This window comes from Nelumbo nucifera, chromosome 1 (genome assembly GCF_055504915.1).
Source record: "Nelumbo nucifera cultivar China Antique chromosome 1, China Antique-T2T, whole genome shotgun sequence".
Classification (NCBI taxonomy): Eukaryota; Viridiplantae; Streptophyta; class Magnoliopsida; order Proteales; family Nelumbonaceae; genus Nelumbo; species Nelumbo nucifera.
Genome location: NC_142649.1, coordinates 13,770,828 through 13,783,568, shown reverse-complemented (window position 1 = coordinate 13,783,568; position 12,741 = coordinate 13,770,828). Strand labels below are relative to the sequence as shown.

Sequence of the window (12,741 nt, the reverse complement as noted above, 5' to 3'; positions counted from 1 at the left end):
GTACAGGGGGTCTTTGTCACATACCCCATAATACAGGGGTCTTTGTAATTTACCCTAAAAATAAAGGTCACGAGGGAAGGGATGTAAGTGTCATTTCAATAAAAGTGTAAGTAGATTTACGACTTTCACGTAAGCACATGAAACCAGAACCCATGCTCCAATCAGTGACAGAGTGACTTTACTCGAGGTCACGTGAATAGCAAAATTGCTCTCCATCGCTTTTCTCTTTCTGTCTCTTTCTTTCTTTGCTGGTGACAGCTAAAAACAACGGTTGAAGCTGCGGATCCGGATTCCACGACATCTTTTTCTGGGTCCCTCTAGACCAATCACCTTCGAATACGTATTAAAAGCTGGCCCCCACCTCAATCATCAGCGACTCTTTCCCATGCAACTCATTACTACGTCTCTCTCTCTACTCTCTGTGGTTACTGTTACCTCCCTTCAGCTCAGACGCGTAGGACGATAGGATTTGTTGTGCGTTTCGGCTCTAAAAACAAAAATTGGGTGTGTTCGTTTGTTTAAATATGTATAAATATCAATTAATGGCGTTTAAGGAATCGAAGCGAATTAGTGTCTGCTCTTGGGTTCTCTGCTCAAGAGCTGTCGGTGTAAACAGTCATAAACAACTCTCTCAGGCTTCTGACTCCTTTTCTTTATCAAAAATTTTGGGGCTTTTCGGGATTTTTCAGGTCACTTTCAATAAATTTTTAATTCTAAGGTTGGTTGTATTTATGGGTCGGATTGTTCGAGCTTGAGAAATGAAATGCTGAGCTGGGCTTAGTGTCGGATTGAAGCCAGGGGAGGCTGGGTGTTCTGTGATTATCAACCTTTAGCAAGATCTGCCTTCTTGGGTTTTCAGGTAGAGCTAATGGTTCTAGCTTCTTTTTGGTTGTATTTTTGTTGCATTTGAGATTAATTGAACAAACATGTTTTGCATTTCTGTTTTTGAGTTCTGGAATGATTAAAAAAAAGATTGACCTTTTTTAGATGGGTATTCTGCTTTTGTCGGTTTTATTAGAAGAAATGCGCACTTGATGGTTATGTTCTTTGATTGTTGAATAGAGGCATTTGTAGTGGAAAATATCCCTTTTCTGGATTTTTTTTCTCGACTAGAATTGGAGAAAAACTAGTTAACTAAAGCTCAGCACTCTTCCTTCTTAGCTATATGTTGGGGAGAAAGCGCATTGGTGTTCTTGAATCGTAAATGCTGAGCGGTTCTTCTTTTTTGTTTTTTTTTTCATTGTTTTTATTTTTACTTATTTATTTATTTATATATATTTTTTTTGTTTGAATCACTTCGTGGATTGAAACGAAATAACAGAGGATATTGGGTAGAATGGAGTTGGTTTTAGTTTTATACAACTGATAAAGTATATATTGCTCTATATAGAAGAAATAGAAAATCAATATATTACTTAACGTATTAGAAATGGATTCTTGGGATATCTGGTTTTTACTTATTGCCTAAAATTTTTGTCCATCCTTCTAGATTTCTCAGATCAAAAGTATATTTTTGGTGTAAAGTTTTCAAATGTGGCTGCCTAGCTGCTTTAGGGTGGGAAAAGTAATGAAATTTATTGTGATAGAGTGGTGAAATTGCCTCTTCCCTTCTCCCAATGGAGAATAGTTAGGAGGAACAAAACTCATCTCTTGGTGGGTACGTTATGGTTATAGAATTGGATTATTTTGCCATCAAAACTAGATTTTCTAGACCCCTTTTTAGATATGCATTTGCTACTTTGAAATTTATATGTTTTGCTTTTCATGACGTATCCCCTGTTTTGGCAATGATTTGTTATGCCCAGAATGATCAATGTTAGAGCAGTTGCATGGATAAATATTCTACTCTGTGCACTGGTTGCTTTGAAGGTGAATGGCGTCAATGTTGGAATTACTTATGTTGAAACTGCTGTAGCAAAGGGAGCAGGTGATACCTTTGTTAATCTTTTTCTTCTCTTCTATATTTTTTTCTTCTTTCAAGAAGGACAAGAAAGGATTGACTTCCTTGAGAATTTTCCTCAGCCTGTTAGTTTAATTCTAACAATCATATTCTCAAATCTAAATTGTCTTGCAGTATGCTTGGATGGGAGCCCACCGGCATACCACCTTGATAAAGGTTTTGGCTCAGGGATTAACAACTGGTTGGTTCACATTGAGGTTAGTCCTTACTTGGAAATAATAAAATTCTCTGATTTTGTTTTTCATGCTGAGTGTTTGGTCCTATAAATAGATGTTCTTCCTTTTCTACAAGTATATAAATTTGATTTCTAAAAAACATTTGGTGTCACTCCATAGGAACCGATACTTGTATGAATTATGTGCCTCAACAAATGAAATGCCATTTGGATGAATAAAATTGAATTGACAATTCTTTTGACATAGATGTAATTCAGCCAATTAAATGTGTTCTAGATTATACTTTGTGCATTGGTGAATTCATTCCCAGTCTGTCTTCTGGCCAAATAAATTACTGGTGATTCTGATTCTTACAGTTTACCATAAAGGATTTTGCAATTTGGTTAAGTCCCAACTTTTGCTCAACTTCTGTATCATATAAAATGTTGAGACATAATATCTCCTATAATAAGTTACCCTTAGAATTGGAACTCTTAATTAGTGGTTTCTCTGTACAATTGCCATTATTTTACATACCTCTGCAATCCATCTGAACTTACAGATGCTGAACACCTGTGACATGTTTCCAATGATTTCTATCATTACTTACTCGATAGGCAGTGGTGCAAGTGGTTACTTTGTTGATAATTTTTCTTATTTCCCATCCTTTCCTTATATTTCCCAGGGAGGAGGGTGGTGTAACAATGTTACAACTTGTCTTGCTCGCAAGAATACGCGTTTAGGTTCCTCTAAGCAAATGTTGACAGAAATTGCATTCTCCGGGATTCTAAGCAACAAGCAACAATTTAACCCAGGTTAAATTTTCAATTCATTGGATATTTGGATTTACTCCCTATTTATTAAATTTCTGTCTGTTGACCTTTACTATGTCGCCCCTTTCCTCTGAATTGACTCTGAGTTGTATTTCTATATCCAGATTTCTATAATTGGAACAGAGTCAAGGTCCGGTATTGTGATGGAGCATCATTTACTGGAGATGTTGAGGCAGTAGATCCAGTGAGTCTTTGACTTTGATCACATGCATAGCTTTAGTTTCATGAAAAATACCCAAGATCAATGTACATTTTACAATGTTGTTCTTTGTGGCTTCTATCATTCTGATCAGACCACCAATCTTCACTACAGAGGAGCAAGGGTTTGGCTTGCTGTTATAGAGGACCTGCTAGAGAAAGGGATGAAAAATGCTGAATATGTATGTTGAAAATTTACTTCTCTTTATTTTTTGATTATAATGTCATTGGCCTTAATAACTCAGAAATTGGTTACAGGCCCTTCTTTCTGGCTGTTCAGCTGGTGGTTTGACATCCATTCTGCACTGTGATAGCTTCCGTGCACTGCTGCCTATGGGTGTCAAAGTAAAATGTCTTGCAGATGCTGGTTATTTTATCAATGCGTAAGCTCATATCCAAGGACCTCTCACCTATCTTGCTTCACAAACTGCAAAGAAAAAAGATAAAAACAAGCTTGCACTTAAAACTGATATTGCTGCATGACAGGAAAGATGTATCTGGAACAGAACACATACAGGCCTTCTATGATGATGTGGTGACAACCCATGTATGTTTTCTTCTCTTCTTTAGATTAAGTAATAGGGTTTCACTTAATGAGGTTCATATATTTCATATGTTTCATAATTCATCAGAATGTAAAAGGTACATAGCAGTTAACCCGTTCGATGTTGTGGCTTATGGAGCTTCTAAGGAGGTATTGGGATACAACCTCTTAGAACAATAAATTGGGCATTGTTGAACAAAGCAATTTGGAATCCAGTCATGACTAGATTCAGTGGAGAGTCATTGCTAACTAATGAAGTGTTTACACCATAGATAGAAGTTGAGAACAATGCAAGCTACCAACTTGGTTCTAGTATTATTAAAACCCTCCTTAAGAAGAAGTGCCAATTTCGGGAAGCTATGGTAAAATATCAGGCTGAAAAGCATGAAGACATGGGTTAGTATGAGAGTGGCCACTTCGTGCCAAAAATACTGGAGGCTAGGTCAGTATCCAACCAACCCTTCCCAAGACTGTGGATAGTTGGGACCAACATTTGGCACCATTTAAAACTCTCCATAAAAATTTAAGGATTGATTAATTTTATGCCTTTCAACATGTGTAATGATGATCAGATTCATTTCTGGAATGATATAGGACATGAAAGTAGATTTTTATTTGCTGAATTTCCTTCTCATTATTTGATGTCTCTTTGACAAGAGATGACTGCGAGAGATTGCTATAGAATAAAAACAAAGTTGCTGGTATCCCCCATGGATGTCATTTTGAAGTTGTTGATCTCCTTGTTGGACTTAGGTGACCAAGCATAACCAGATGAAAAGAAGATACTTAGCTTTTGGTTTGGTAACAGTGATGTGACTTTCTGGTGAAATGAAAAAAAAAATCAGAAAAGAAGATAACTACGTATCATTTCTTGGTGCAACATTAAAGTTTGGGCTAACAAGCATGGGAATGTGAGTTTAAATCTGAGAGTGGACCCTTGTGCAAAAAAAAAAAGGAAAAATAGTCAAAAGTCTAGGTCCATACTCCATATCTAGTCTACCCTCCAAAGACCCCAGATATCAGTGACCATCACTGGGTAATGCTTTGGTAGTAAGACAACTTTCCCATGATGGCTCTAGCCTGCAACCAAAAACATCAAAGATTTGCCTGAGTGGAAGCTTGTCTTACAACGTCTTGACTCTTGATCATCTAATATCCTAGAAAAGAAGACACTTTATATAGAACCTTGAACATTCAGAAAATCCATGAGTATACTCTATCAATTTCTGCAGGAAGTAGTCAGTGGTCTTAGGTAACATGAAGCAGCTTTCTCAGGCTTGGCCTCTGAGAGGTTTTAGGTCTAGAAGTCATATCTTATGGAATCTGCTTTCTAACTGCGTTCTGTTTGAGTTTGTGGAAGAAATCAACAACCATTCGTTTTTGACAATAGGAGTTGTCTGTATACTTGGGTTATTGGATTTATTAGAAAGACAGCTGCTTTGGTGGGTTTCAATAGTTATAGAATTTAAGTGATCTAAGTATAGTATCTTTAGGAAACATTTGGAGTAGGGTGTCAATGGATCGGTTTTGGGTTGGATTCCGCCCAAATCAAAATCCATTTGGACATATTGGATGGACCAATAAGACATATTGAATTTGGACAGACTGGACGGACCAATATGACATATTGGATTGGACCTAGTCTGTCCATAAAGAATTTATATTGGATTGAGTCAATATTTGGTCCATTGATAGAAAATAAGAACATAGGTATCAATGGACCAGGTTTGAGTTGATACCAATCTAAATTAACAGGAATTTGAACAGATTAGACAGTCTTTGGACCGGTCCAAAATATTCATTGGACTGGATTGGACCAGGTCCATTTGTAATGGACTCACATTGGACCCAGATTGGACCAAACCCAATCCAATTGACACCCCTAATTTGGAGGATGTCTTTCAACCTTATCTTGTCTAATTTTTGAATGTGTCTTGCTTCATGATCAGATAGATTTTTTTGATAGACATCATGACAATGTAGATTTTTGTATGTAAGGCATGCCCTTTGTTTATAATCAATACAATTCAGCTTATTTAAAGGCCACCTTCTTTCTAAGGTCCTGAAAAAAGGATAAACAGAGAAAAAGTAGAAAATTCTACTGGGTGTCTGTTATGTTACTGAGGGTAGTCTCTATTTCTTGAAGGTCAACTCGGACCCATTTGTTTTTCTGATACATTGAGGTGGAATATTGTACATGTTTCCTTGAAATAAGTTGGGATTCTGTTACTTTAATGATAATTTTGTATCAACATCTTAGGGATCATCAAAGAATTTACCTGCGTCTTGCACTTCAACAATGAAACCTAGTATGGTAAGAATTCTTGTTCTAATTGTGTTTGCCTTTCATTAATTCGTTTTATTTTCAATATTCATACTTCAAAAGTGTCCTCAGTTTTGCTGATGCATCTTGTCCAAATGATAGTGCTTTTTCCCACAATACATGGAACAAGGAATCCGTACACCACTTTTTCTATTAAATGCAGCATATGATTCTTGGCAGGTTAGCACTTCCCTAGTTGTATCTCTATACAGTTCAAGTACCTTCATGTTCTTATCAACTTGGCTATGGATCCTCCATTTCACTCACACAAGACAAAAATGGATTGTTGATTTCTAGTTCTTATTTTTTCCAGATAAAGAATATTTTGGCACCAGGTGTTGCTGATCCCCATGGCTACTGGCACAATTGCAAGCTTGATATCAAGAACTGTTCACCCAGTCAAATCCAAACCATGCAAGGTTACTGCACTTAGCTCTCCTTCACACTCTTAAAATCTGAATATCCAAGGATGAATAATCTCAATGCATGTCCTCAAACACAAATTTGTGGTTCTCTTTCTATGGAACAGCCTCTCTGTGTATCTGCAGGGGTAAGGCTGCATATATCTGTCCCTCCCCAGACCATGCATTGGTGGGAGCCTCATGCACTGGGCTGCCCTTTTCCATAATTTTTCTCTAAAAAATTAAGAGTAGGGGTGTATTTACTCTATTGAATACATTGCCAACTTTTATTTTAGTAGCAAACTGTATGTTACTTTGTCAGTTTGGCTTAGTTTGGGATGAGTACAAATGCAAATATGTACAGTGCAAAGCCTTGTATATTGTATTTCTAAACCTTCTATTTTCACTGTGTACATATTTGTAAACTGAGCCTATGTAAAAAATCCCATGAATTGTGGGCTAAATTCTTAAGGGAATGCAAATTCCCCAAAGGAAGGGGTTATATTCATAAATGCAGATAGAGAAGTATTTTCAAATGATATGTTTATGAAATTAATTGATTTATTTGTTGAGTGTATTTTCCACATTATTTTGGAGTTGCCTATAGGAAACAATTATGTGTGTTAATAAAGAAAGTTCATGACGTAACAGGTTTCAGGGTGGAGTTTTTAAATGCATTGTCAGGACTTGGGAACTCTTCTCCGAGAGGAATGTTTATTAACTCTTGCTATGCCCACTGCCAATCTGAAATGCAAGAAACATGGTTAAGAGATGACTCTCCAGTTCTTGATAAAACAGTAAGTTTAAGTTGCCTTTTATGTTTATTAGTTTACTGGCATACAGAAACCTAATATGTATTATGCATAATTATGTTTTGCAGCCAATTGCAAAGGCAGTTGGAGACTGGTATTATGACCGAAGCCCCTTCCAGAAGATCGATTGTCCTTATCCCTGTGATGCAACTTGCCACAACCGCATTTTTGACCCAAATGAACATCCAGGACTATAGCTTACAATTCTCATATAGACACCAATCTCTATTAACAAGCCATACCCATAGATAAATCATGATCAAATTACAGCAAATTAATGATCAACCATATTGTCTGAGTAACCAAAGGTCACCACAGCACTAAACTCAAGTGTCAGGTGCTTTGCATTATATTATTGTATGTTTCCGTAAATGGAAAAAATAAGGTCTAGAAATCAGGAAATAAAATCTAAATTCCTGTTCCATGGAATGACTGATAAGATTCATTACCATGCCGGTATATCACATAAAGATCATGACTGTATTATTATGTATTTGATGATTATTCGAGCAATAAAAAATCAAATTATTTTGGTTATTGCTCGTTTTTTAGTATCTTGTTATTATTACATGGTTGATTACATCTTGCTTAGTTTATTTAATTGTTGATATAATACACTCAGTCTCATACAATGAGAATTTGATTTTGGGAAATGGTGGGTGTCAAGTGTGTCAGTGTTTTCCAAAATGTCTTGGCTCATTCTTTACCCTAAAATGGAGCATATAGTATTCACTATGGAAAGTTTGGTTTTTGGAATACATCAATTTTCACTGCTGCAAGTTGGATGCCTTTATGATGTAACTGAAATGGCAACAGTCTATTGAACCTCCCTACAAGTGCAGCAAGTGTAAATCCAGAGATCAGTGAGAATGGTATTATGGAAGCACCCCAACAATAAAAAAGGGCAGCCCAGTGCACGAGGCTCCCACCAATGCGGGGTCTAGCCAGAGACAGATATACGCAGCCTTACCCCCATGCAGATACATGGAGATGCTGTTTTCAAGATTTGAACCCTGGACACCCAGTTTGCAATGGAAGCACCCCAATTCATCCTAAATTTAACATCAATACATGGGTGAAAAAGGATGGAAGATCTACAATAGGATTCATTGTGCAGGACTTAACCAATGACTCTAGATGTCAATACAGCAAAATTGGACAGCTATGGCCTATGAGCGTACCTCTATGGCAATAAGTTCATTTATTCTTTTTATATTTTTTTTTGAGGAGTCCAATCGGTAATAAGCCTAACCTGAGTATAAAAGAATTCGGGGGGACTCCAAGCCAAGCATATTCTTTATCTGTGGTAGGACAGATATTCTTTGCAGCCTGTGGACTCTGTACTACTGGCGCTTAAGGAAATGAAGACATCTATTTAAGTAGATTGAATGTGGAAATTCCTGCCTTTCTCTTAGAAAAGAAAATTGTCCTAAGCAGTAAATATATTTTGTTGCTTACTGTTCACAAAAGAGTTGAATCAACTAATTTAGTAGAGAAAAAGGCCAATAGTGCATCATGTAGTATGTTTTTGGAGCTTATCAAGCAAGTGTGGCTTTTGGTTGATTCAACTTTTCTGGTCCTGTATAGTAATGGTTGATTTCTTGAATGGTTCTAGAGGCTCACAAACTCTTTCGAGAGGAGTATAGAAAAATATCAAAAGTAGAAGGAAACTTCAATTTTCTGCAGGAGATGTGATCAAATAGAAATCTTACATGTTTAGAAGTGGAACATTCTGAATTTCTTTATATGGTGGAAAGAGATTATTGATTTCTTGTAAACCATCTTACCACAAATGCAGCTTCTCACAAAGATGAAATCATTGTAAAGTGGGCAACTTCTCTGCAGTCTCCAAATATAGATTACTTTTGAGGCTTCAGTTGAAATGTGAGCAGCAGAAAAAGGTCTTTTGCCCAGGACTGAATGAGAACTCAGAAAGCATTTATAGAGAAAAGAGCATTAGAACAAAGATATGCGATCCTTGTTACCTTTGATATTGGTATAAATACTGCCTGGCTGGATGGAGAATTTGTATCAACTGTGGACAGATAATGTGGAAAAAGTTAGATTCCTTGGTGCATTAGGTGGATATAGAAAGTTCCACCAAATGAGAAAAGTAAAAGAGGAAGGCCCATAGAGAAAAATATTCAGAGATTCTCTTGTATATCTCAAGGGCTGACAGTGGGTGTCTGGTAAGATGAAATGATTTCTCAAAATTGCCTTCTCAGGAATCACCAAATTTTGAGACATCTGGAGAAACCCCTAATTTTTTCAAAAGACACATCTGGATTCTGGAAGAAATAGTGTTTTTTTTTTCAGCCATCTATTTGACCTTTGCCCCAATGGATGGCTTCAACTACCATTTTGAGGTGCCTTACCAAATAGGATTTCTCATAGTGATTTGCAAATCAACAGCTGATGGGACAAGATGAAAGAGTAGAATTAGCTAATCAAATTCTTCTTACCAAACATACCATAAGTGGTTAGTTTATTAACTTATTCAAGATACTAAATTACTAATCCTTGAGAACAAATGAGCACTGGTCAAAGCCTATTTTATTTTTGGTGATATCAGTGTCCCAAGTAATCCCTGCCTTGTATAGCTCGTTGTGGTTCAGGATGCAAAAATAAGACTAAGAGCTCTATAATCTATATCTTCACTGGTTTCAATGAAGAATTAATTCTACATTGAAATCATCAATGGGTATTTGGAAGGATAGCCATGTCCAAACTCTAAAGGTAATCATCATGCTTTGGAAAATGTATGTTACTTTCATTTGGGTCAGCGATTCGATGGATTTATCATTTATGTCGTAATGTTATTCTACTGCACTATTCCACTTTTTGTTGGCAGCTTGTCAAGCAACTTGGATTTGAAAAACCAAACCTTGAGGTTGTGTTTGTTTGACAGAAATTAAGAGAGAAACAGAGATATGAGGGAAAGTTTTCAAGTCTATCAGAAATTCTCAACTTTTTGAAACTAAACATAGCCTGAACTAAATTTATTATTATGACAGGCAACAAGTCAGCAACTGCAGAAATAATATGTTTTTTGAAACCCAAAGGCAAGGTCCATTCACCAAAACATTTACATTCCATCAGAGACTACTGACCCCAGCCTCAGGAAACTGGGTACAGTAGACCAAGTATAATCTTAGGTCTACACATGGCATCTAATTAAAATCAAATCAAATCTGATTAAAGAAATCCAAACTGAACCCACTTATAATTTGATCAAATATAAAATATTTTAATTAACTTTAGTTTAATTTATTAATAAAATTCAGTATTCAAATATAATTTGAATTCAAATATCAACAAAACAAATTTGGATCTAGTTATATCCCACTTAATTTCTTTTAACCACAAAATTTACTCCACTTAGAGGGGCGGCCACCTTCAACCTATATCCCACTTTTATCCAACCAATTGCAGCCCTATAATCCTTCAATAATAAGGCTGTGGGACCAAGGAATCAATTCCAGATTTCAAATATCTGGTGATTATTATTTTATGGATGGCATCAGACGTATCTTTCCCATTATTTCATGTCTCTATCCAAAGGATGATTACATCCAACTAATTGCACACTTCCATATGACCGGTGAATTAACATTAATTGAAAAATATATGATATGGAAAAAATATGATATATTTAAATCCACCCAAGAATTTTGATAAATAGCACCTCATTGGCTACTGATTCTATTTCATTGGTCAGACGTTTTTCTGGATATTATATCTTTTTTTTTATATCAGAAAATCTCGAATGAGATGAGGACACATGGCGAACATTTGTGAGTCCAATCAACCACCAAGGTCGTGACAATATCCCCAAACTTCTCTCTCCGTTGAATTCACATCTGCACCCCATAAGTGCCCTACAGTACATCCAACCGTGTATTGAAAATATCTTTAGTACTTATCATTAGGAGATGCTCTCAATATATGGTTGGGATGTGCTGTGAGACACTTGTGGGGCGTAGATGGAAACTCCTTCCCGTTCTTGGCAAATCATATCACGTACGTCTCTAATGTTTTGGGAAGCTGGCATGTATTCCATAAATGAGGAGCACAATGGCATACCCCAACAATCCAACACCTATACAAGGGCACATTGTCCAAACTCTCCTAAGTTCAGTTGCTCTCTAAGCTTTTTAGTTCATATGGCTAAGTTTAATTCGTCTTATTCAGTTCGACCTAACTGACCACTTCACCTCTTCTACTGATTTGAGCATGAAACTGCTCTTTCCTAGGGATCCCACCTCGGGGCCTTTGACTCTTTGTATATGTGCATGTCATCAAATTTGTATGGCTTGTCCACTTCAACTTGAATGGCATAAAACCAAACATAACTTGTCTGGGCCAAGGTATGGCCCAGAATTGTAAATGGCCGGGTTGACCCGAAAGAATAGAACCAAGAAAACCCATTTTATAGGTTTGGATTAGCTATGCATTATGGGTCTCCATCATAATTGGCGGTTTGAGATCAACTTTGGTTGTTGCAAACTGATTAAGAGCCGAATCGGCTATTTATAAATCATTCCACAAAGATACTTCCTTTCCGATACCTTTCTTTCTCATCGTATACTTGTAATATCAACATATCATCATGTCCAGACGTGTTAATAAATTACAGATTTATTATCAAATAACATCTTAAAACTTAAAAGTAGAGCTGTCAATTATATAATCGGATCTTAATGGGTCAGACACGGTTGTTCCAATGATGGAGACCTGTTCATGGGCCAGGTTTAGGGTTCAGCTTTACACTGTCTCGGGCTCACATATCAGGACGGGTTCATTAGAATTTTGGCAAAATGGAAGCCCGAACCCGAGCCATGAATGTGAAACATTTTTGGTTATTAGAGCTACAAGCAATTCTAAATATTCTTTTCTTATGTTTTGATGACATTTTACAGATAAAATGTTGGGAAACAAATGATTTTCTAGAAAAATTCATTATAGGTAAAATGGAAATACTTTTCAAAAAAAAAAATACTAATATATAAAGCCCGACTATTAGTTCTATTCTTGAGCCCAAGCCTGGCCTTAATATAAAGCCCGGAGTTCCATATTTTTCTTAATTTGTTCTTATCCAATCACACATTTGGTTTATGAAAAATAACGTGTCGAAGATGTAATTATATACTTGATGTAGGGTGATTTGGCCCGACCTAATAATAGAGGGGCACGTGGACACGACCTAGCTGACAAAATGACAGCTCATCCCAATGTATCCAAGTCTGTGACGGATCAAGCTCGGATAACCGAACCACCTCGGGGCAGGTCCACCTCGGAAGCGAATCCACCTCGGGATAAGTTCACCTCGGTTACCAGGCACCTCGACGTTCGTAACAGGTCAGACCCGGGGGGCATCAGTTCAGATAATATTGACCAGCCTCCACAGGATAATCCCAAAGATCTCGTCACCGGATTCCATGTTTCATGGGATCACGCCTCGTAACAACTGGCCTTATCTCCTCCGACCGATTCGGACGGCAGCGATATGCCTTAT

General features: G+C 36.9%; 1 protein-coding gene across 1 annotated transcript; it reads left to right on the top strand.

The window, feature by feature from the left end:
- The first annotated feature begins 427 nt into the window (after positions 1-427).
- LOC104588061 (pectin acetylesterase 8-like) lies at positions 428-7,763 on the top strand. Its single transcript, XM_010245868.3, has 13 exons — positions 428-859; positions 1,806-1,927; positions 2,075-2,157; positions 2,801-2,930; positions 3,053-3,132; positions 3,242-3,328; positions 3,405-3,529; positions 3,633-3,693; positions 5,951-6,004; positions 6,116-6,193; positions 6,327-6,432; positions 7,066-7,211; positions 7,295-7,763. The coding sequence occupies exons 2-13, from the start codon at positions 1,807-1,809 to the stop codon at positions 7,421-7,423; spliced, it is 1,200 nt and encodes a 399-aa protein (XP_010244170.1). The 5' UTR covers positions 428-859; position 1,806; the 3' UTR covers positions 7,424-7,763.
- The last annotated feature ends 4,978 nt before the right edge of the window (positions 7,764-12,741 follow it).